We start from the raw sequence: 21,763 nt of genomic DNA on the forward strand, positions 1-21,763 counted from the left end.
AAGAGATATGGACAAAAGGTGAGTAAAAAGAGGGAGTGGGAAGGTCCAAATAGATGAAGTGACAGCGAGACAGCAACATGGTGTCAAGGCCCACAGAGACGCTGTGGTTTCTCATTCTGCGAGCCACTGTGGTGACGAACACAGGCAGTGACACACAATCAAAGTCAAAGAACATCCTTTGGTAGTGTCACTCTTCTATATGGTCAGCCTGCCGTCACTCGTTTTCCTCAGCATCCCTCCCTGGCTGTTTTTCTCAGCTCTCACTCTGTTGTGTCGCAAAGTCAGCTTGAGTCTGTCCTTATTTGTCTTTTTGTTCACAGGATCATATAGCAACTACCTACAAATGAGCTTGTTTCAAAATGGTGTAAAACAAGATTTTCATAAGAAAAGAAAATCATTTTGTGACAAGCAAGAAAATGTAAGTATTGCATCTGTTCCCCTTTCATCACTTTTCTTAAGTGCTGTCAAGGAACAAATAATTGCTGCCATTTGCAAATTTACTTGTATTGCAATATATATTAAGGTTGGATTAGTGTTATTACATTACCAATAAACTCGGCTGGGAAACGAGAAAGCTGAATAACACTGAGAAGTTGAGTGTCTGAGTTGATGGGTGTAAGAGTGAGAAAAATCAATGCTAAAGCCTAGGTGTGAATTTGTTGCACTGGGCTTGAAGTCCCCATCTGTCACTGCAGTACTGCAGCGCCTGTGGCCTAAACACTGGCTTTGTGAATGTTTTTATAGGAATGATACCCTAAATGACTGACTGAGCTTCTGATACTGTAGCAGACAGCATGTAACACTAGATTCAATGACATTCAAATAATAAAAAAAAAGAAGACATGTTTTCAGTTTTGTTAGATTATGATGGATTATCCATCTTTTCACTAGATGGACCTGCTTTTTAGGAATACAACAAAGAATGCATATTTAGTTGGTTGGATGGTCATCACTTTAGTCCAGACTCAAATATCTCAACAACTGTCAGATGGTTTTTTAAATAATTTTGTACAGACATTTATGGTCCCCAGAGGGCGATATTATAATCATGTAATCATATAAAGTAGACTGTGGGTATAAGATTGCCATCAGCTGACTATTTCAGTTTGCATTCTTCTCCTCTTCTCCTATTTGCACTATAGTGGTTTCAAAATATCTGTCTATACAGGAAACAACCATGACAACCTTTGTGCTTGCAACCTACACGCTGAATGTTGCAAGTTGCTCAACCCTGACCTAACAGTACGAACATAAACAGGGCAGCATTTGCAACAGATTTAGCCATTTTAATGCTAGGGCTCACCATCCCACGTACCAGACCTTTCTCCAGCGCTAGCACACCCCTATGGCATCTTGCAATGAAAAACTAGATATTACTTTACTGTTCTTCTAGCACCACCATTATGTCAAAAATAATTTTGTTTATTTATTCACCAAACTAATACGGTTAAGAAAATAAGCATTGTACATGCTAAAAATTCACATTGTCGTTGCTAGCAAATTAGCATGCTGACTTTGTATTAATATCAAAGCACTGCCTAGTAACAGCCCCTCAGAGCTGCTAGCTTAGTTGCAGACTCTTTGTTGCACTTGACGACTCACAGATCACCTATCAATCAGTCTGTTGCTAAACATCTTCTTAGGATTTGGTAAATTTCAGGTGCTGCTTTGTTCTTTTCTAATTATTTCTGATGCTAACTAATTGCTCATATCAATCCCCAACAAAATGGAAAAATAAAACTGGTTGAGCTAGCACAGGATTATCAGACACTGGGTGCTTAAAGCAGTCAATAGAAAACATTACATAACCTGGATATAGGCTGAATTACTACTGTGTTGTATCAACCCATGACAGAGAATAGCAAACCGGAGATGTATTTATATGCCCACACTGAAGATTATAACTTCAAAGAAACAGATGTGCTTTCTGTTAAATGAGGCACACATACAGACACCTCCGCAGATTTTGCTGTAATAGCATTGCAATGCTCCACACTGAAATGTGGCATAATGACATTCTTTAAAACTAATCGTCAAATGGCAAACACCCTCTTTCATTATGCTATTACTGAACAGCTCCCTAGAAAGCTTCTTAATTTTCTTTGTTTGAAAAAGTCATCTGAGGGCAAACCAGCCTCCCGCCAACAAAGCTGCACTTTGGAAAGAAAAGAGACTAACAAGGCAAATGTCTCACGCTACTCCGGTTTCCAACCCGGTATTAGCAACAAAACCAAGAGACAAACACAGCTATGCTGCTTCCAACATACAGAGAGGGGATGGATTTTAAATGGCATTGCCTAGCAACAGCCTGCTAAGCTCTTGGCAGCTGCTTGGTCGGGTTGCATACTGATAGACGAAGACGCACACACACACACACACACACACACACACACACACACACACACACACGCATATACACTCACAGAGACAGTAAAAGTTAATGTCATGGAACTCTTTAAGGCATCAACAAGGTGAAGAGCAGTGAGCTTTATGTAACCAAGTCCATTAATTGTTGCTCTTCTACATGTGAGTTTGAAAAGACGGAGGTGTTGTCTTGCCCTAAACGTCAACTCTGTTTATCACATTTTTTCAGTACAGATGTAAATTTTCCAATACTGTAAAGTTAACTGCTACCATTTCCCACTACCATGTTTATAGTCCCTTACAAAGATCCTCATTAAAAATTACTATGTACATAATTTCCTTTCCTACCTCATAAAACAGTGAAAACATTTATTTAAATTTAAAGTACAAGTGTCTTACAATTGTTTACGACGTTTACTATAAAAAATAACAATAACAAGAAATCAGAGAAGATCCATGGTTGTATCATGAATGACAATGAAAATGATGTCTGCCACTGTTAAGTTCCATGATTTTCCCAGGAAGACTTCGACTTTAGGCACATACAGTATAGCACGGTCTCAGACAGTTTGTGCGGCATCTCCTCTGCAGCAATGTGGATTGCCAGTGAACTTAAGCGATGTAATGTACTGTGGCCAAATTAACAGCAAGCAGACCTGAAAGCCACCTGGACGCAAAACCAGGTGTGCATAAGAGGTCGGCTGAAATTTAGTCAGCTGAAATGACAGCTATGGCAGGCAAATGTGCTCATCTGTAGATAATTAATGTCTAGTCCTGTGAGAGCGATAAAACACAAATTCTGTGTGTGTACTTGGCCTATAAACCCCGATTCTGATTCATGAGTTGGGGGTAATAGTTTCTTTTAAAAGATTGTGTTCTACATGCTGCTGCCAGAATTCTCACTGACAGGGGTGGACTGGGACAAAAATTCAGCCCTGGCATTTTCTGTCCAGACCAGCCCACTACATTATCAGCGACACCACGTAGAAGTCCACAAATCTCGCGGCGTCTTCTCTCACACATACTACAAAGAAGAGTCATATTCCTTGATAGCAGTTAACAAATAAAGCACGTAGCTATGAACTCAAGGACTATCCTATCAATGAAAGTGTGTGTGTGTCATAAAAAAAAAAGTCCTGACACCATCATTTATAAACAAGATAGTCAAATGGCTTTGTCGTGTTTTCATTAGGACACTTTACTAGTGTTTCCCAATGCAAAACAGCCAGATCTGTGTGGCCTGAAAATGCTCAAGACAACACTATACACAGCCATTTGAAAACTACAGTAAAAGTAACCAATTTACACACAAATTAAAGTTACACACAAATTATACCTATTAAATAGTTATCACCTCAGTAAACACTGAATGAATTAAAAGATTACAATAAATTCAATGGTAAATATTGCAAACTAAACTTATTATTTCCTACAGGTTTACTTGTGTTTTGTATCTCAGCTTGATTCTGCGTCTCTGTTTACAGCTCATCAGGCCACGTGAATGTTTACTGTTGCTATGGCAACAAGAGACCGCGTACGTTAGCATCTGTTAGCTAGCTTAGCTAAATTATCTGAACAATAATAACCCATAATATCACAATTCGGCATATTTGAACAAAATCAACCCCAACTACCAACAGTCACAGCCCTTTAACTCCGGGCTGATGTGCTGCCACATGTTAGACTGTTATTAGACTGGCATTAGCGGCAGCTACGTTAGCATTAGCGCCAGCTGCGTTCATCAGTATGCAGTTAGGTCGCATCACATTCAATGTAAAAGCGTCTTTTACTTTGTTTTGGACGTGTCTCAAACATTTAGCCGAGCCAGCCCCAGGCTAACGTTACTGACCCTGTCTGCCTCCACTCGCTCATCATCGTCAGGTCCTCCTCCCTCGTCTCCCGGCGCAGCAGCACCTGTGGCTGCTGGCGGGTCGGTGTCACTGGTCCCGGCACCAAAAAGCCTCCACCTCCAGAGACTTCAACTTTTTTAATCGCTGTTTCTCAGCACCACCCGGGCGTTTCTTCCTCTTATCCATTTCCAAGAAGCGGACACAGTTTCGAAGACGCTCACTACTACCACTCACTAACGTTACTACTGGCTCAGCTGCAGCCCGTCTCGCCCGCGGCCCGCCCATCGAGGTCCCGCCCCACCCTGGTTCGTGTCGTGATTGACAGCACTGTCAGGGCTCTCTGAGCCTGTCAGCCCATGATTGATTGACAGTGACAAACAATAGACCAATTGTGTCGATGCTGGTAACACACTGATAGCCCTCTGTAGTCAATTGGCCGCCCAATGGGAGGGAATTTAGAGAAAAACATAGCGGACAGGACCGGAACGGCCCACATTGGGTCAACGGCCCACCGGGATGATGCCCGGTATGCCAGATGGCCAGTCCACCCCTGCTCACTGACACCAAGAAGGTGGAGCACAGAAGACCAGTCCTTAAATCACCGCCCTGGCTTCCTGTGTGTCGAAGGATAGATTCTAAAATCTTATGACTTGTCTATAAAGCACTTAAAAGTCTTGGGCCTAAATCCATCTCTGATTAACATGAACGTTATGAAGCATCCAGACCCATCAGGTCACTTAGTGTACCCAGCATCAAAACCAAGCAAGGTGAAGCTGCTCTGCACCTGTGGAACAAGCTTCCAGATAAGGTCTCTTAAAACCGCCAGCTCATTTAAATCAGAGATTGAGGGATTGCTGTTTACTTTGACCTTCACATAATTAGATTCATAACATCTTTTTAATCTGTTACTTTTTATTTAGGCTTTTAAATGCAAATTTAACCTTTTCTTAATTTCTTACTTTTAATGTTTTTCTATGCCCCTGGAAAAAAAAACTTTGAATTGCCTTTTGACTGAATGGTGCTATATAAATAAATGTGCCTTGCCTGCAGGCAGAATCAGCTAAACTCATAGTCGTGAGTTTTTGTTTTGGTTAAACAATTAAGCTGATTACATTCAGTAATTTTCAGAAACATACTTAGCAGCCAGTGTTTCCCGTACATAGACTTTACTTAATGAAAACCTCAGAATCAGAATTCAAACTTTTCCAATCAAGATGCACAAATGTCATTTCATAATGAACACCAGCCAGTGAACCTTCATGGACAAAGTCTAATTTAAGAGTGTTGCTTTATTCACCCCTCATGGTAAATGGACTTGCATTTCTATAGCGCTTATCCAGTCTACTGACCGCTCAAAGTGCTTTACAACACTTTTCACATTCCCCCATTCATACACTGATGGCAGGGGCTGCCAAACAAGGTGCCAGCTGCTCATCAGGAGCAATTTGGGGTTCAGTATCTTGCTCAAGGTTACTTCGACATGCAGCCGGAAGATCGAGGGATTCCAGCAGGCGACCTTCCAATTATTGGACGACCCGCTCTACCTCCTGAGCTATAGCTGCCTCACATGCAAGCAGTTCACCCTAAAGTTGTTGTTTGTAGCTGCTGCCCTGTGTTTGAATGGAAGTATGAATGGAACTGTGTGACAGTACAATTTCACAGCTGTTTTGTTTTTATTTAAAATTATGTACTTTGTTAAGTTAAAATAGAAATTTAGTTTTACTTTACTCAGAAATGTGTTTTCTGTATACAGTAGGTTATTCAAAATATGATGATAATATATTACATGTACTGTTAAAGTAAAAGGAATAAACATTTCCTGACAAATTAGAAAGTGATTAATGAACAATTCTGGCCATGTCAGTAGCCCCATTCACACTGCTCTTTGAATGCAGGAATTATGCACCGATTCTCCGCATCGTCCTCTATGTGAAAGTTGCAGATGCGGAGATGGGGGAAAGTTTCGCTGCGGCTCTGATGTGCCTCTGGAGGTAGTATCAGAGCCACAGCAGAGATGAGCTGGCGTCTGTGTGAATGGAAAAGCGGAGGTGCGGATCAGGGGTGTGTCGGTCTGATGGTGTTCACAGTCTGACAGCTAAACAGATCCTTCACTCATCAAATAAAAGAGAAATGACCCGCACAGCAACGTTACATGACCAAACAACAGTAATATGGTAACTAGTAGTGTCTTTGGCAAATCACATGAGGAAAAAAATACTGCAGTTATATGTGGAAAAACCCCTGTCATCCTGTCTGTCATCCTGTCTGTCCTACTGACTCTTCGTCACATTTCTGCCTGAAAAACACCATCTGCCCCTGGCAAAAAACTTTAACTCGCATGTCTTTGTCTCCTTCACTGGGAAAACACTGGCAGCTAGCTACTGTCGCTAGCTAGTTGTAACATAGAAATGGCAAACACCTAGCAGGTAGTGAATAGTGTTTGGAAGTAAAAAATGTTAACTCAATCACACTTTTTAAAGCTCATGTTAAAAAGCTCTGAATCCAGACTTCGAGGATTGGGGGCTGTGAAGCAGCTTCTCCTAACAGTCTGTGAAGTTAAAGTTAGTTTGAGCAGCTTGAGTGTAGAGCTGTCAACAGTATAATCAGGGGTTATCAGTGAATTATCATTAAGCTTGCTTTTGCACTGCCAGATGTGACTCACCACCAGTTTATCATTATTGCCAAAAAACAATATATATCGCAATCACAATACTGTTGAAAAACATTACAATGATATATTTTGCCTGATAGTTTAGTTTAACACTGACCTCGTCCTACTAACCCAGCTCCAGAACAGTGTATTTTGGTCAGCGAGGCAACATGGAGAGCATAGAGGAGTGATGGACAGGCAGAACTTTTCCAAACAAACCTTTCTGCTGCTCTAAAATACATGTTTGTTGCATGGAGTGAGAGACACAGAAGAGATGTTTTTCTGATATTTTGCCAGGCGACAACCTCAAGCAGAGGTTAACTACATTATTCTGTTGCTGTCAGACACTCACTGACCTACAGCCTGAAGAGTTCTACACATAAATATGCGTATGTGCCATGTTGTGAGTGTCGTGCGGACGTGTAACATCTCCCGGAGGCTTTTCCTGCCTTGCTGTTGATTCATACTCCCTTCCAAAGACACTTGTGACATCTGAAGGTGCATCTGGATGGACAATAACAGCTCCAGTCACTGTTCTCTGTATTCACCAGTAATTTAGTACCACAGAGTGTACAGCACATCGTGGTGTGCTGTCATGTAGTGGTGTGAGATACAACAAAAATCACTTAAGTTCAGCTGTTTCCATCAGTGACCTCATTTCATATTCCAGAAATAGCTTCCTCCCATCACACACTGCTACATGGATGGCCACATGGTACATGCAGACTCTTATACACACACACACACACACACACACACACACACACACACACACACACACACACACACACACACACACACACACACACACACACACACACACACACACACACACACAGCCCAGTGGAGGGTGGAGTGTGACATTTAGACTATTTCTCCTGTGATAGGGGGCTCTTATGAAGCCGGGGTGGACCATTTTAACATCAAACACTCACAGTCAGCAGGACGCTCTGTCTCCCCTGAGGGCGGTGGTTGAATCAAGAGTGTGTGTGTGTGTGTGTGTTGTCCTGTGAGTATGAAGCCTACCTGAGTAAAGAGAGTTGCCGACTGCTCTGACAGAAAATCAGAGCATCTATAAAAATAGTCTGCAAGCCTAATCACGTCTTCGTAGCACTATTTGTTTGACTGTTTTGTCACCGCCATCACAGCAGAGCTCTAAGAAGCTGCAGGAGCTTTGTTCTTCATCTTCATCATAACATTGCAAACGAAATTTAATAACGATGGGAAACAGCAAGTTCTATGAGGGCATATTTCTATTGCCACTACACTGCTTTTTTTTTTTTTTTTTTTTTGAGGAAAAGGCACTGCCAAGACCAAATTTTGTGCTGATATGGAAATCAAGCGGCTTGATGTGTGCTTTGTTTACTTAATGATTGGTTTTGGCAGCTGTATGCAGTAACTCATCACTGCTACAGTCCTGGAAGACTCAGAACAAACTCCCTAATTTAGCTAAAGTGCCTCAATTCTGCCTCTTTGTGATGAACAACAACAACTAAGATTAGTACTACTACTACTACTACTACTACTACTACTACTACTACTACTACTACTACAGTTGTTTCCTTGCTACAAAATGAAAAAATAAACAGAACAATAAACATGGCAGCTGTCCTAGAAATTCTGATGTGCAGACGTAACAACCTATCTTTTCATCTTCTCTCCCAATGTCACAAATGCCAACAACTCCTGCCTTACAACAACTCTAAGGGATCATACTACTTGTCTGTGCTCTCTGGTGGGCCACCTTTAAAAATCTCGATGTTACGATGGTACAGGGTTCAGTAGTCAATGACTATTAGCCATCTGTGATTGATGATGCTGGTACTTTTTTGGTATCACCTCGGTCGAGGTTCCAGGTGAGCTGGAAGATGCTAAAAGTTGATGTGAAAACATTGCAGACCATTGATTGGTCAGAGAATTCCCACTAGAATGGCCAATCTGCAGACATGAGACATCCTGCACAAACCCAGCATTTTTATATTGCCAAGCTACCATTAATAGCAACCCGATTTTTTTATACACTTGACCCAGATTTAAAAAAATGGAAGCCCACAAAACCATGCTGCGGTCAATTGATGAAGTGGAGATGTATCAAGAACACCATCCCTTCAATATCCTCTGTTAATAAGAGTAGCGTACTGTAGCTCCTTTGTGTGAGTCTGTGGTTGAGTAAGAGAGAGTGGCGGAGAGTGATGGTGAATGCGAGCTGAGAGAAAAAGGTTAGTATTGAATTTGTTAGTAAATGTTCCGTGTAGGTTACAGTTTGCCAGTGAATAAAGCCAGCAGCTTCTTAAGACTCAAGTAAAGTTCCTGTGTGCTGCTTCCCAACTCCTGGAAGAGTGAAGGGGGGGCGATCGGATAAAGAATCCTGCCTATGTTGACGGGGTACTACCAGCAGTGGGAAACAAAACTGTGAAAAAGTACCTGGTAGAAAAAGCAAGTCAAGTCGAGTGCCATGCAATTGAAAAACGACATAAGACACCCACACATTATACATCACCTGCATACTACAGCATATAGTTCATTTCATTTCTTGTTCCGTTTCTTCAAACAGCTTCATCACTACCGTTTTACTATACTCGCACAAGTTGGAAGAAAGAAAGAATGAAAGTAATTATGAAAGAATAAAAGCAACATGGGCCTATTACACTAATATCTGTGGATTTTGACTTTTAAGGGGTTTTTAAGACCATTATTATTCTTCACAATGTCTACTGAGGTTGAATCAGTGCAGCAGCTACCGATGCAGTAGGATGGCTGATTCCTCCTAACAAAATCACTTCAGGCAGTTTACAACAGTTGAGAACCGAAGAGGTAAGGTTTTCATGCTTTTAGTGAGCTCTCCCTCCCTGTCTTCACGCAGCATCCTCCACAGACATCATGTTACACACACACTGACCAACGCAAACATATTCCCTCAAAATGCAGCACATTTACTATATGTGCAAGTTCCTCTCATGCTCAATCCCTCAGAGCCCTAAAAGCTTAACAGGGAAGATTTAATTAATTTTCAAAGTAAATGGGTGAACAAAGAAGGGGCCATTATCTTTATGCTAAATGTTGGCAACAGTTGTGTGTTCCCATGGAGAGAGCATCTCTGGTGGCATGCAGCGAAACACTATGGCTTTGATGTACAAAATGAGGGAGAGAATGAGACCAGGGAAATGTGCACAAGCTGATGGCTCTCCTGTGTGTCTCTATCCTTACAATGAGAGAGCAGGCAGATGGTCAATATCTGGTTCAACTGTTTTGCCAGTGTGTCCCTGTGCAGTTGAGGTAAAACTCGCAGAGAAAATATTATCATACGTGCCAAAGTGTTTTTAAAAATGGGAATTTATAACAGTAAATCTTTAACAAAAAGCAATGCCTGTGGTATTATACATTTTTGGGCTGGTTATGTAACTTGGTAGCGTATGTTCTTATGAATCTCATGAATACAGTACATAACAGAAGAATCATTTTGAGCACAGCATAAATGCACCTGCTAAATATTCACAACTATCAAAACATCTGTCAGTCAAAAGTTAGGTTCTGTCACAATTAAATAGCAAAAGCTTCCCGCTAGAGTCATGGTTTTGCACAGATTGTGCATGGAGAAATCCATAACAGACAGAAATGCCAGTTTCTCAAACAACAGAAGCCTCCTACATTATACAAAACTCACTTTTGCTCAAACCAGAAACTCTGTTGGAGGTAAAGTCAACCACAATAAGGAAAACATTCATAATGTGTGTGTGCAATAGGTAACATTTAACTCTAAAAGCACTCAGATGATTTTACAGCCAGATCAGTATTTCTCCTCTGACATCAGCTGGTCACAGCTAAAAGAGCAGAGGGAAACAGTTAGCACAGCTAACTGCTGCCCACGCCACGCTCTTCACTTTAGTAGAGACAAAAAAAAACACCACAGTTCAATATCAGAGGAGAATTCAGCACTTTTACAACTGCATAAGCACAGCATCAGTGGGAGAGTCCACAGCAGTGCACATATGAATAGCCTTGAAATATTGACACAAGCAAACAAAAGATGATGCAGATAAATGTGGACCTCACCACCTACACACACAACGTGGGTGGAGAGGAGCACACTCCCTGATAGAAGTATTCCTTATGCAAAAGCAATAATTATAAAACACACATCCTAAATGCATAAATTGACAAAAAACAGGATTTTCTGTAAAGCAAATTAATTGTTGTGTCACTATTAAATGGTGGCAGTGTGGCAATCTTGTTTATGTAAATCACTGCTGATTTGGAAAGAGCACACAAACTCTATAGCCTTTAATCCATAAAGACACTGACAGTATATATTTATCATCCTGTTTATGAAAGTAGTTGAGCCAGTGGGAATAAATATGCCATCTGTTTCATATACAGTATGTCAGACAAAGTGTCCTGAACTCACCCCCAAGCTTTGGTTTCTGTTAGTGTTCATCAACAACAGAAGTGAAGCAGCTTCCTTAATGCAGCAGAAGCACACATCACGTGATTCTGCCTGCCTCATATATTAAACATTTCTATCACTTATGGGAAAAAAGAATAATAAATGCTGGTCTAAGGAGAATTTGAATAGGATCTTAATTTATTTCCATGTCCTTTTTTTTTATTAGAGACTGGAGAAAACAATTACACTTTCATTGATTACAATAGGCTTAATTTATGTCTGAGTCTATAACTGTCAAAATGAACTAATTAATGAATGCAGTAATGAATAAAGGGGTATTTGGATCCTCCGATGAACTTAATAAATCTGTATACATATAGCAATTTGCATTGATACATTATATTGTCTGGTCCAGCCACTATGGCAGAAAAATATGGACAAATACATATTAAGAGGTCAGTGATTCCAGTGTAATCACATCAATGTTTGGGAAACAAAGGAAAAATACAATGAAAGCATTTCCAAATATATCACAAATACCCCACTTTATGTACAGTATGATCCGCATGGACAAAACAGTCCCCATCTTGGGTAATAAAAGACTTTTTCTGGCAGAATTAGAAAAAAAAAATACTGTTCTCTTCAGTAAGTTATACATTATTAATTACTTTTAATTATTCAGCCCTTTAGAGATGACTAGGCAGTCCTGGAATAAGTAAGACAAGCATTAAATTAATGAATTATTCTTTCCACAATGAAACTTGGAGGTGACAAGTATCTGTTGCAGCGAACAGGAAGCTGACTGAAAGTTATACTTTATGCAGTTTTCATTATTCTAGCTGCTTGATTTATGGCCATAAGTTAGGTACATTTGTAAATTTCAAGATTCTTCAGAATGGATCGGTTCCATCTGCTGTGAAATGACCGTCATGTCTGAAGGAGAACAGGAACTTTGTGGTGGAAGCTGGGTTGAAACATGCTGGTATACCCTGAGGCAAAAGCAATAAATGCACATACTACAGGAAGTGGAAAAAAATTCTATTTAAATCTAAAATAGAGGACAACATTTGTTTTAATTGTTAAACATTATGTGGTATGAAAAATAAGCTCTCACAGTCTCATTAACACTAACATTGAGTCATCTTTTCATTGTGAGTGTAAACAGTGCTGCAGATTTCCTGAGAAATGAACAGTGGTCTCAGTGGACTCAGAGTGGAAGGGTGCTAAAGCATCAACTATGTGTGTATGTGCCTGGGTAGGCACTCACATGTCTGTAGCCTCTTGTAATCTGTAGGTCTCATCTGAGCTGTGGTCATCCGCTGAGGTTAAAGGTCACTGTGAATGATGACAGCTTTGACTTCCCACAAGCCTCAGATATGGGGTATTGCTGATCTGGCTGAAAGGGAGGCTGCCTGGAAGGTGATCAGCCTGTTGTTGTTTTGTTGTGGCTCGAGGAACACATGCTGATGTGCACGAGACACATGCACACACATGTAATTATTTCCAAGTGCTTCAGGCAGATCACACATTTAAGCTGACCTATGTGCCTTTTAATCAGTGTATGGATGTGACACACTGAAGTGAAAAAAAAACATGATTACTGCTGGGGATAATCCCATTCTATAAGGCCTGGTGGCTAACACATACAATCTATACCACACACACACACACACACACACACACACACACACACACACACACACACACACACACACACACACACACACTGATGTCTGCTGGGATATCTACACTAGCAGCAGGGGGTAAATTCTCAATAATTACAACCGTATGTCACTCTTCATCTGAAGCTTTGACGCTTGTCAGAGCTTCTTACTGTTAATTTGCATGCTGATGGTGGTAGCATGAAAAGAAAGTATGGTTGAAGCTGCAACGGTAAGTAGATCAAAGAGTAATAGATATGAAAGGTGAAATCTGGCTTCACTGTGAGACACTATGCTCTACAGCAACAGTTAAAAAAATGTATGCATCATTAACAACTGATACGTATTTGTGGCTGCTACAGGCCAGCTAGAGGTAGAGTGCACTAGCTGAAGGTATAATGTACTATAATGAATGCAAATTACTTGCTTAGTTACCAATCACAGACTACGAAGATAAAGGTCTGCGCCAGACAGGAGCAAAAAAGTCTCTGACAGAAGGTTGTAATAATAAATCTACTTCATTGCCTCAGTGCACATTATCCCAGTATTGTGGCTTAAGCTTTTATTATGAAATGTATGATATTATTATTTGAAAACATAAAACATTAAATTCCGAATGACAGCAATTCTGTATATTACCACCTTTTTTTTTTTAAAGTGAGAACCAATTGATAACCATCTCAGGCCTAGTCTACACATACAGTATATACTCTTTTCCATCATTGTATTAAAAATGTATGTTTGTGTCTTTCTAAATATAACGTCAAACATTCTCTCACTTTACAAACTCAGATACTCCAACATCATAACATGTACTCCAAGTTCACATTTGCCAATGATGCTATAAATACTGTTAATGTGTGTATCTGTGTCAATGTTTCCAAAAATCTCAGTTTCTGTCTGTCCAGTCATAAACACTGAAAATGACATTTCCGAATACCTTTACCCTGGAGTTTTCAAAAAGCTCAGTTTTAAGTGACCTAAAATGCACAAAACTGTTTTGTTTGATATTCTAACTTTAATATAGGATGAAGTTCCACCCTGTTCTATTCTATGACTTTCTATTGCTTGTGGGCTGCAATTCATCATCGAGTGGAGACTGGAGGATGAGAGGAGATCAGACAGGTGATTCATGTTCTCCTTCTCTCTAAACAATCACTTTACAAATGGTTTTCAGTAATGCAGCAAAGCAGAAATGCTGCTAATCCAATACTACAGTACTAATTTAATATTAAAAATACTATTTCCATTTCCATCATCCAATTTTATTGAAATGAATGTTAAATGTGATGTTCTGCAAGATGTAGCTGCGATGTCATCTTCGGTTGCTGGACAATTTTAGATTGAGATTTAATTGAAAGATTAGGAATATATGATAATTGTATTGAGATGTTTTTAATAGTATCTGTGATTAATGATCAACAATACAAAATGGGTATTTAACTAAATAAGTGGAATCACAATTGTTGCATAAATGCAGCCTTCCTGGATGAAGATTTCAGTACCTTTCGCCAGCTTTCTTGATGTCAAATGTGGCATCTGCAACCTACTGAATAGCATAAATGACATTGCTCCGTTTGTGTATGGCAAACTTCAACTAAGTACTAAGGCCATAAAATCTGTTTTATTTAATAGGAGGCAGTAGGGAAAATAAAACTGGCAAAGAAGAACATGAATATTCAGCCTGCAGGGAGAGAGATAAGAATGTGATACACGGTACAAGAGTGTATGCTGTGCAGTTTCATGCTGTGACATCTGCACCTGAAAGAACTACACTTTATCATCAGACTTCCTGCCGAAAGTTTCTGCCACTGAAATAACAAAAGGGAAGAAAAATCTCTCCTTCTCTAGTTTCACATTGCTTTTCTTTTTGTGCGTGTCTGTATCTTAGCCTCTTTCATTGTGTCGCCTTTTGTCTCCCCAAAATCCCAACTGCTCGCTTTGTGCAAACACTAAAACACCTACAGGATCTCCTTTCAGCGGGGTGCAACAGCCTTGTATTCTTTGTTGTGGTTTAACAATGTTGATCTGTGTGAGCATGTAAGCGTGTGTGTGCAAGACAGAGGAAGAGAGAGACAGACAGAGAGTCTGGAGGGACCGTCTGTCCTGTGACCTGGATATAATGTGGACCCTGAGGAGTGTAGTTTTAGGAGCTGCTGCTGGCAATTACACACTGGACAAACATGAAAACATAAACACATGTGGACACAAACACACTGGCACACACATGCACACACACCCTAAATCTGTCTTGTAGTTGTTAATGACTGTTTCCAAACAGTCTGTAAATAGATGATCTATTCCCCTAACGTGTCTGTTAAATAGACCTGCGTATTTACATGTTTACAAGAACAGTGTAACAGCTTAACAGTTTAATGTCAGTGACATAATCTATAACTTCAGATAAGAAAAAAACTGTATGTATTAATATTACTAACTGCTGACTGATAGCATCCAATAGTACGCCAGCTTACAGTACAGTTAATGTCACACATCATTAAGAGATGTGATAGACCCGTCTGACAGCAACAACAGCAATTATTTAACAGAAGGAAAAGCTGGGTAGTTAGAGTGACAGTGTGCCACTTACAGAAATGAAAACTTCAAATGTAATCAATAGAAATTCCAAGTTAAAGGTCCAGTGTGTAGGATTTAGTGACATCTAATGATGTGGTTGCAGATTGCAATCAACTGAATACCCCTCATCTCATCCTCCACTACAGTGGCTGTTATAGTGCAAAAAATAGGCCTCTCTGGAGACAGTGTTTGGTTTGTCCCTTCTGGGTTACTGTAGAACCATGAGGATGCAGCATGGCAGATTATGTAGATATAAAAGGCTCATTCTGAGGCAACTAAAACAAGATGATTCTTTTAGGAGTTTTAGGAGATTATACATTGATGAAAACAAATGTTTTAATTACTATGAATAATTATGAATATTATATTCCAATTCTGCCGGGAGAAACGTATACTTGTATGTAAATACACACTAAAAATAAAACTGATAATTTGTGCATCAAAACTGACACTGCAATCACTGTCACTAACAGCAGTGACTAAAGACAAAATACTCTTCTCCTTAAGGATTAGTGGGTTCTTCCATCATTTGCTGGACCAAGTCCACACTATGTTGGAACCTGAAATTATGGTCCACTGAATGAATGAACAGGTAAGACAGAGCATCACTGACTTGTAGTGGAGGTTGAGATTGAACTTTCAATTTACAAGTCAACCTACTTTCCAATGTTCTCCTATGGTGTAGTGACTGAAAGAATGAGATCACAAAGCTGAAAATGAGCTTCCTTTGCAGGATGTCTCAGATCATTCTTACAGACAGGGTGAACATCTGATGATGGCTCCTGAACGCCTCCCTGTAGTGTGCTGAGGGCACTGGGAGTGGACCCTAGGCAGACCAAGAACACGCTGTTCATGTGCCCTTTAAACACTTGAGTAGCGCCCAAAAAGGGCTGGAGGTTGCGACTGTGAAGAAGGATGTCTGGACTTTTTGTTTTAGCTTGCCTCCACAGCCAGACCCAATTAGCAGAAATTGGACAGATGGTTGACACAATTATATTATCACATCTTCAACTACAGCAGCATCATGCACATGCCACACATCTTATTTAAAGATATGTCAGATTCTGCATTTTCAATGTCTAAAACAACATGTTTTATATATTTTTCTGAGTTGTGTGCTTACTAAACCTTTCCAACAAATTTCAAAGCCAGAGAGATCTGAAACTGTATCCAAGGTAACAGTACCTATCATTTGGTTGCCTTTTTTGTATAACTTCTGGAAGAGAGTCAGACAGTGAGGAAGTAAGTCAGCTATCAGGACTAATCAAGTTTAACACATTAAATTTCAGCCTGAATCACTTCATATAAGATTTTCTTCAGCAATGGTGGTCGCTTGACAATGAAGAAAAACATTTTCATCCCACACTTCTTATGTCTTTTGTTTTATTTTGATTGAGAGACCCCTAGCAGCAGAAATTGCGTACGTGCATTTTGTAAAGTTGTGCCAAACAAACCTGAGCTCTCCCACAAAATGACCTCCTGCATTCATAAAAGACCTCCCAACTCTATTTATTCCTACCGTTCCCTCCGTCAGCTCATTGTTCAATTGATTCCACCCGATTACTCTCACCTCACACCCTCCACTCGTTCCGTTTTCCTATTTTGAACACTTAGATCTGTGTTCATTTTGTTGGGAGGAGGACTGAGGCGGACTGGCAGGACTTTTATGTGAAAAGCAGCTATAAATATCCACTTGGAAGGGAGAAGAAGAAGAAGAGATGAAGAGAGGGTGGCAGAGAGGGAAGCAAGAGAAAGAAAGAGAGGGATGGAGAGGGTGTGGGAGTTAAAATAGATCAGCTGTGGGCTGTACAAATATTTGGTAAGCAGAGAACATTTGGTTAGAAGGAAATTAGAGACGAAGCGATGCCCAATGCAGGATACACCGCAGAAAGCCGCTGAATCCAAAGCAGATGATGCATTTGATAAAATGTCGGGGCAAAAACAAAAACAAGCACACCCTATCACTCAAGATGACCGCTGAAACCTTGTGCCTTTACTGAATAGAAGGAATGCAGACCAGAATTACAATGAATTTATGTATTGGCTTCTGGGAGCACTACTAAATTTATGTGCCTTTATGTGCAAGGTTTATGTGCCTTGCTCTGGGGTAATTCAGTGGAAATTATGAGAAGTCTTGCTTTTACAGGTTCAGGGATTCAAACCAGAAGACATCTTCAGACTTCTCCAACCTTTAAACTATTCTTTCTTTCTTATCACCCTGACCTCTTTCCATCTCCATCCTCTATATGCTGATGATGTGGTTTAAAATGTTACTGTGTGAGTTGGATGGGATTACAATGCTCGGGCTTTAAATGAGAAAGAAATGGATGAACGGAGGAGACAAGGAGAGAAGCTATAGCTTGTGTGATTAGAGTTGGTGAGACAGAAGTCACTTCTAGATGAGGGTGACTGCAAAGAGTTAAGCCTGACAGGACTTACTGGTGATTATATCGAGCCTGGACAGAAAGTAGGCTTCAAATATACGTGTGTGTGAGTCTTTTGAAGCTCTTACCCAACATCTTACTATTTCTGACACAACAAGCACTCAAACAAACAAGAAAGAAGAAAGAAGAAAAACGCACACACACACACACACACACACACACACACACACACACACACACACACACACACACACACACACACACACACACACACACACACACACACACACACACACACACACACACACACACACACAGGACAATCAGTATGCATAGACAATCCCAGCCCTGACCTCTTCAGTTATCTTATCTCCATCTCTGAGGCCAGATAATCCACATAGGTCCTTCAACAAACACACACATCCACATCCTGGTGTCCATGGTGCTTACGTTCGAGCACATGCTGTAGTGATTTTTAAAGGGATGGCTTATCAGTCGGCATGACTGTAAGCTGAAGAACACACTCACCCTAGCCGTCCTCTCTCCCAGTCTGTACTTTCATAAACTGGATGGTAATCACTACTTTATTATAGTACAATGTCATGTATTCCTATTGCTCAGTGCAAATCATTTTAAAACTCTACACCCTGCAGCCAAGGACAGTTTTGCACTGTTTCATGAATGTCAAAATGTCTGCAATCACATTAATTTATGCCTAATTTATGCTTCAGCTGATATCTTATGACTTATTAATGAGAAGATTTAACTACTTTTGAAAACTCTACTTTGGATATATTGCTGTTCTTTGGGTATGATAATGAGAGCTGTTCTTCAGAAGTATGTAATCTTAAAATCATTGTATCAGTTTTAAAATGTACACCCCAAACTAGTTGAATTTTTACAAAGAAAATGATTACATTTCAACGTTCCTGCTTGACTTTGTTTGATCTGATCAGTTAATAGCTTTTAGTTTGCAAAAACATGAGCCTAACTGTGAACTGAAACATAACACATCAATGGGACTACTGTTGGTGCACCAATGTGAAGACGTTCTCTTTTCCCAGCATGAGGCCATGTCAACGCAAGTACAGTAATTTCACAGTTATTTAATGAGTAAATCCATCCTCCATGCGGCATCTTAAAAAAAACCCAACATTTATAGGTTTGAAAGCTAAACAGATTTACATAAGCCTTTTAAATATGCATCTTGAGTTATTAGGTTCCAATCAATTTCACTTTGTGTTCCGCTGGCATACTATAGTTAGTATAATCTCATCAAAATGGGGAATGTTACATGACAAATTTGAATGTCGAGAACAAATGAAGTGAGTGTTCATCAGAATTGAGAGGATATGCATTTGCATGAAATCTATGATTCTCATGACATCGACTCTTTGACTAACACGCAATTTGTGCAGAGCTGTGAGCTACATATGCAGCCCCTGGATGTAGACACACTAAAGCTGTTTGCCTCTGCACTGACGGCTCATGAAGTGAAGCATAGTACTGAAACGATTAGTTGGAGTGGGGTTCAGGGACCTACTTGAAAGGATTCCAAAGGACCACTGCCAAGTAGGGATTAGTTTAATTTCAGCAGTATCTCATTCATCTACTAGACATTATCAAAAACGTTATCTAAATATCTTACTCTTAAAAAGGACTTTTTCTTCAGAACACCTGACCGGCAAACATGTCCTCATTTAAAAGGTCCCTGAGACTAAATGTCATTAATTGGACTGTAGGCGAGAGTGTGTATTTGTTCTCCTACCTGCCACTGGTGTTGCGAAGGACCACCAGGGCATCAGGGAAGCCGTCCAGGTTGTAGTCCCCGAGGTGCAGGGCCAGGGGTTGGCTGGGTTTTCCTGGCATAAAGCTCCAAACTGTTTCCCTCCGCTGGAAATCTGACAGCACTGATACCCACTGCAACAACATCAGAAAAATACACATCATTCAGAGTTAATCAATACAACACTGGGCACAACTATAGCAAAATAAAAGAGGAAAGGAGGATGGCAAAGAATAAGGAACTTTATATAAGCACTGCACTTTTTTTTTTACTTTGCTGTAGCTACAAAACAAGGTGAACTAAGGTGCATTACTCAATTAGTATGAAGAAAACTCACATTTCAACTACCTGTAAGTACATAATAGTTCTATGTTTATCTATTTTTTGTTTTACCTAGGCCATTAAACTCTTGTTAAAACCTTGTGTTTGCACTGATCGTTGGCTACAATGTGGTTTTCACACCAGCATAGTAATGCATGTTTTTCTTTTCTCTACTGTATATTCCATCCGGCATCTCTGAGCAGGTAGACACAGACAAAACACAATAGATACAAAGTGCAAAGGACAACAAAGAATTGCTTATTCACAATGGCTATGTTGAAGCAATTAAGCACTTGTAGAGCTAATTCTAAGTGTAGTGTATTATTCACCAATGTAAGCAACCAACAACAAACTTGTTGTTCAGTGGAAGAGTGGAAGACAATAGGTAGCCAAAAGTGAGCATGTGCAGATCACAGTCCAGTTTGGGTGAATTACAACCTACAATATGGTATTCAGGTGTCATCATGCTCATTATTTCATACTGAAATACCACTGGTTCCATGCATTCATCAAAGGCACTGATAACAATTGTTCATTGTAATGGTAATGGTAATTACACCAAGTGAATCCAAGTTGTGCAATGACGAGCTAAAAAATAACCGTTTTAAACTAATAACAAATGTTTGCCTCAGTGGACTAAGAGCAGCAGTGCAGGGGACTTACATTACAAACAACAATCACAGCAACCCTTTTCAGTGCAGTAAGAGCACTCCAATAATACTCCTCATAATGGTCTCCCACTGGCTAGTTTTAGGAGCACTTTTAGCACAGAAAATGAAAGTGAAATGAAGTTAACTCTTAAGTCAAACAATTATATGATTTAAGTCCAATCAAATTGCCCACCTAATAGCAATCTCTCTACTTTAAATCCATCAAGATTACCCTGAGTGCAAACTAAGACTCCTTCAGTAAGTAAGCTTTCACAAGAAAAGGATTTACTTGGGAAGTAAAAAGCAAATGACTTAAACTGCTAGAAGTGACTTGTAAATCCTCAATTTAACAACTTCTTTCCTGTGTGGGGATACTGTACCAAAACAAAGCAAAATATAAAGGGAAACAAGTTACTAAATATAAGATAAAAGACAAATTTCAAATACATTATAAATTGTCATTTGGCCTGATAAACTACAGAGCTTGTAGTCTGCACTCTTGCATTTAATGCCATTCTCTTTACATATCAGATGCAGGTACTGAAGAAGCCTTCCCACACTGTTAACCATACACAAATGAGGCACCTTTCCCTGATCTTGACGATTTCAAATGTCAAGGTAATAAGGCCCTGAAGGGGGCCTTGCTGTAATACCGCTACTGACTGATGTAGTCGGAAGGAAACAGTCAAACTACAGAGGAACACATAGCACACTGCATAAACACAAACAGCACACCAGAGAGACCCTTATCACCTCTGAATGCAACTTCACTTAGCAGCAGCATCACTCTGCCAACATAATAGCACTGGTTTAAGCCTAGACTCTCCATTTATGTTATAACATCTTTTTCTCCAGACAATACGATTCCACCAGGTGCTGGTGAATGCAACAGAAAAATGAGCTATTGCATTTCATTCTGCTGGAGAAAGGTTTATTGTAACAGCCCATCTATTCCCAGGGAATTCATTTTATGGAGTCCCAACCAGTGACTGGTCTCCCTGCTTACATTAGTGTCCTCACAATGAATTGTTAACCAGTGGACTCCTGTGAATTACATATAATACAAAACAGGGAGGTGTTACAAGGGAGAGGGAGACAGAGAGACCGAGAGAGAGCATTATCAACCCTAATCCTAA

General features: G+C 40.0%; 1 protein-coding gene across 1 annotated transcript in view; it reads right to left on the bottom strand.

Annotated features, from left to right (window-relative positions):
• Window positions 1–21,763, bottom strand: part of itfg1 (integrin alpha FG-GAP repeat containing 1) — a 147,800-nt gene that overhangs the window by 64,891 nt on the left and 61,146 nt on the right. Inside the window, exon 10 of the mRNA XM_073464857.1 lies at window positions 19,639–19,790. Coding sequence (XP_073320958.1) covers window positions 19,639–19,790 — 152 coding nt within the window. The remainder of the gene's footprint in view (window positions 1–19,638; window positions 19,791–21,763) is intronic.

Source organism: Pagrus major, chromosome 4, assembly GCF_040436345.1.
Source record: "Pagrus major chromosome 4, Pma_NU_1.0".
NCBI lineage: Eukaryota > Metazoa > Chordata > Actinopteri > Spariformes > Sparidae > Pagrus > Pagrus major.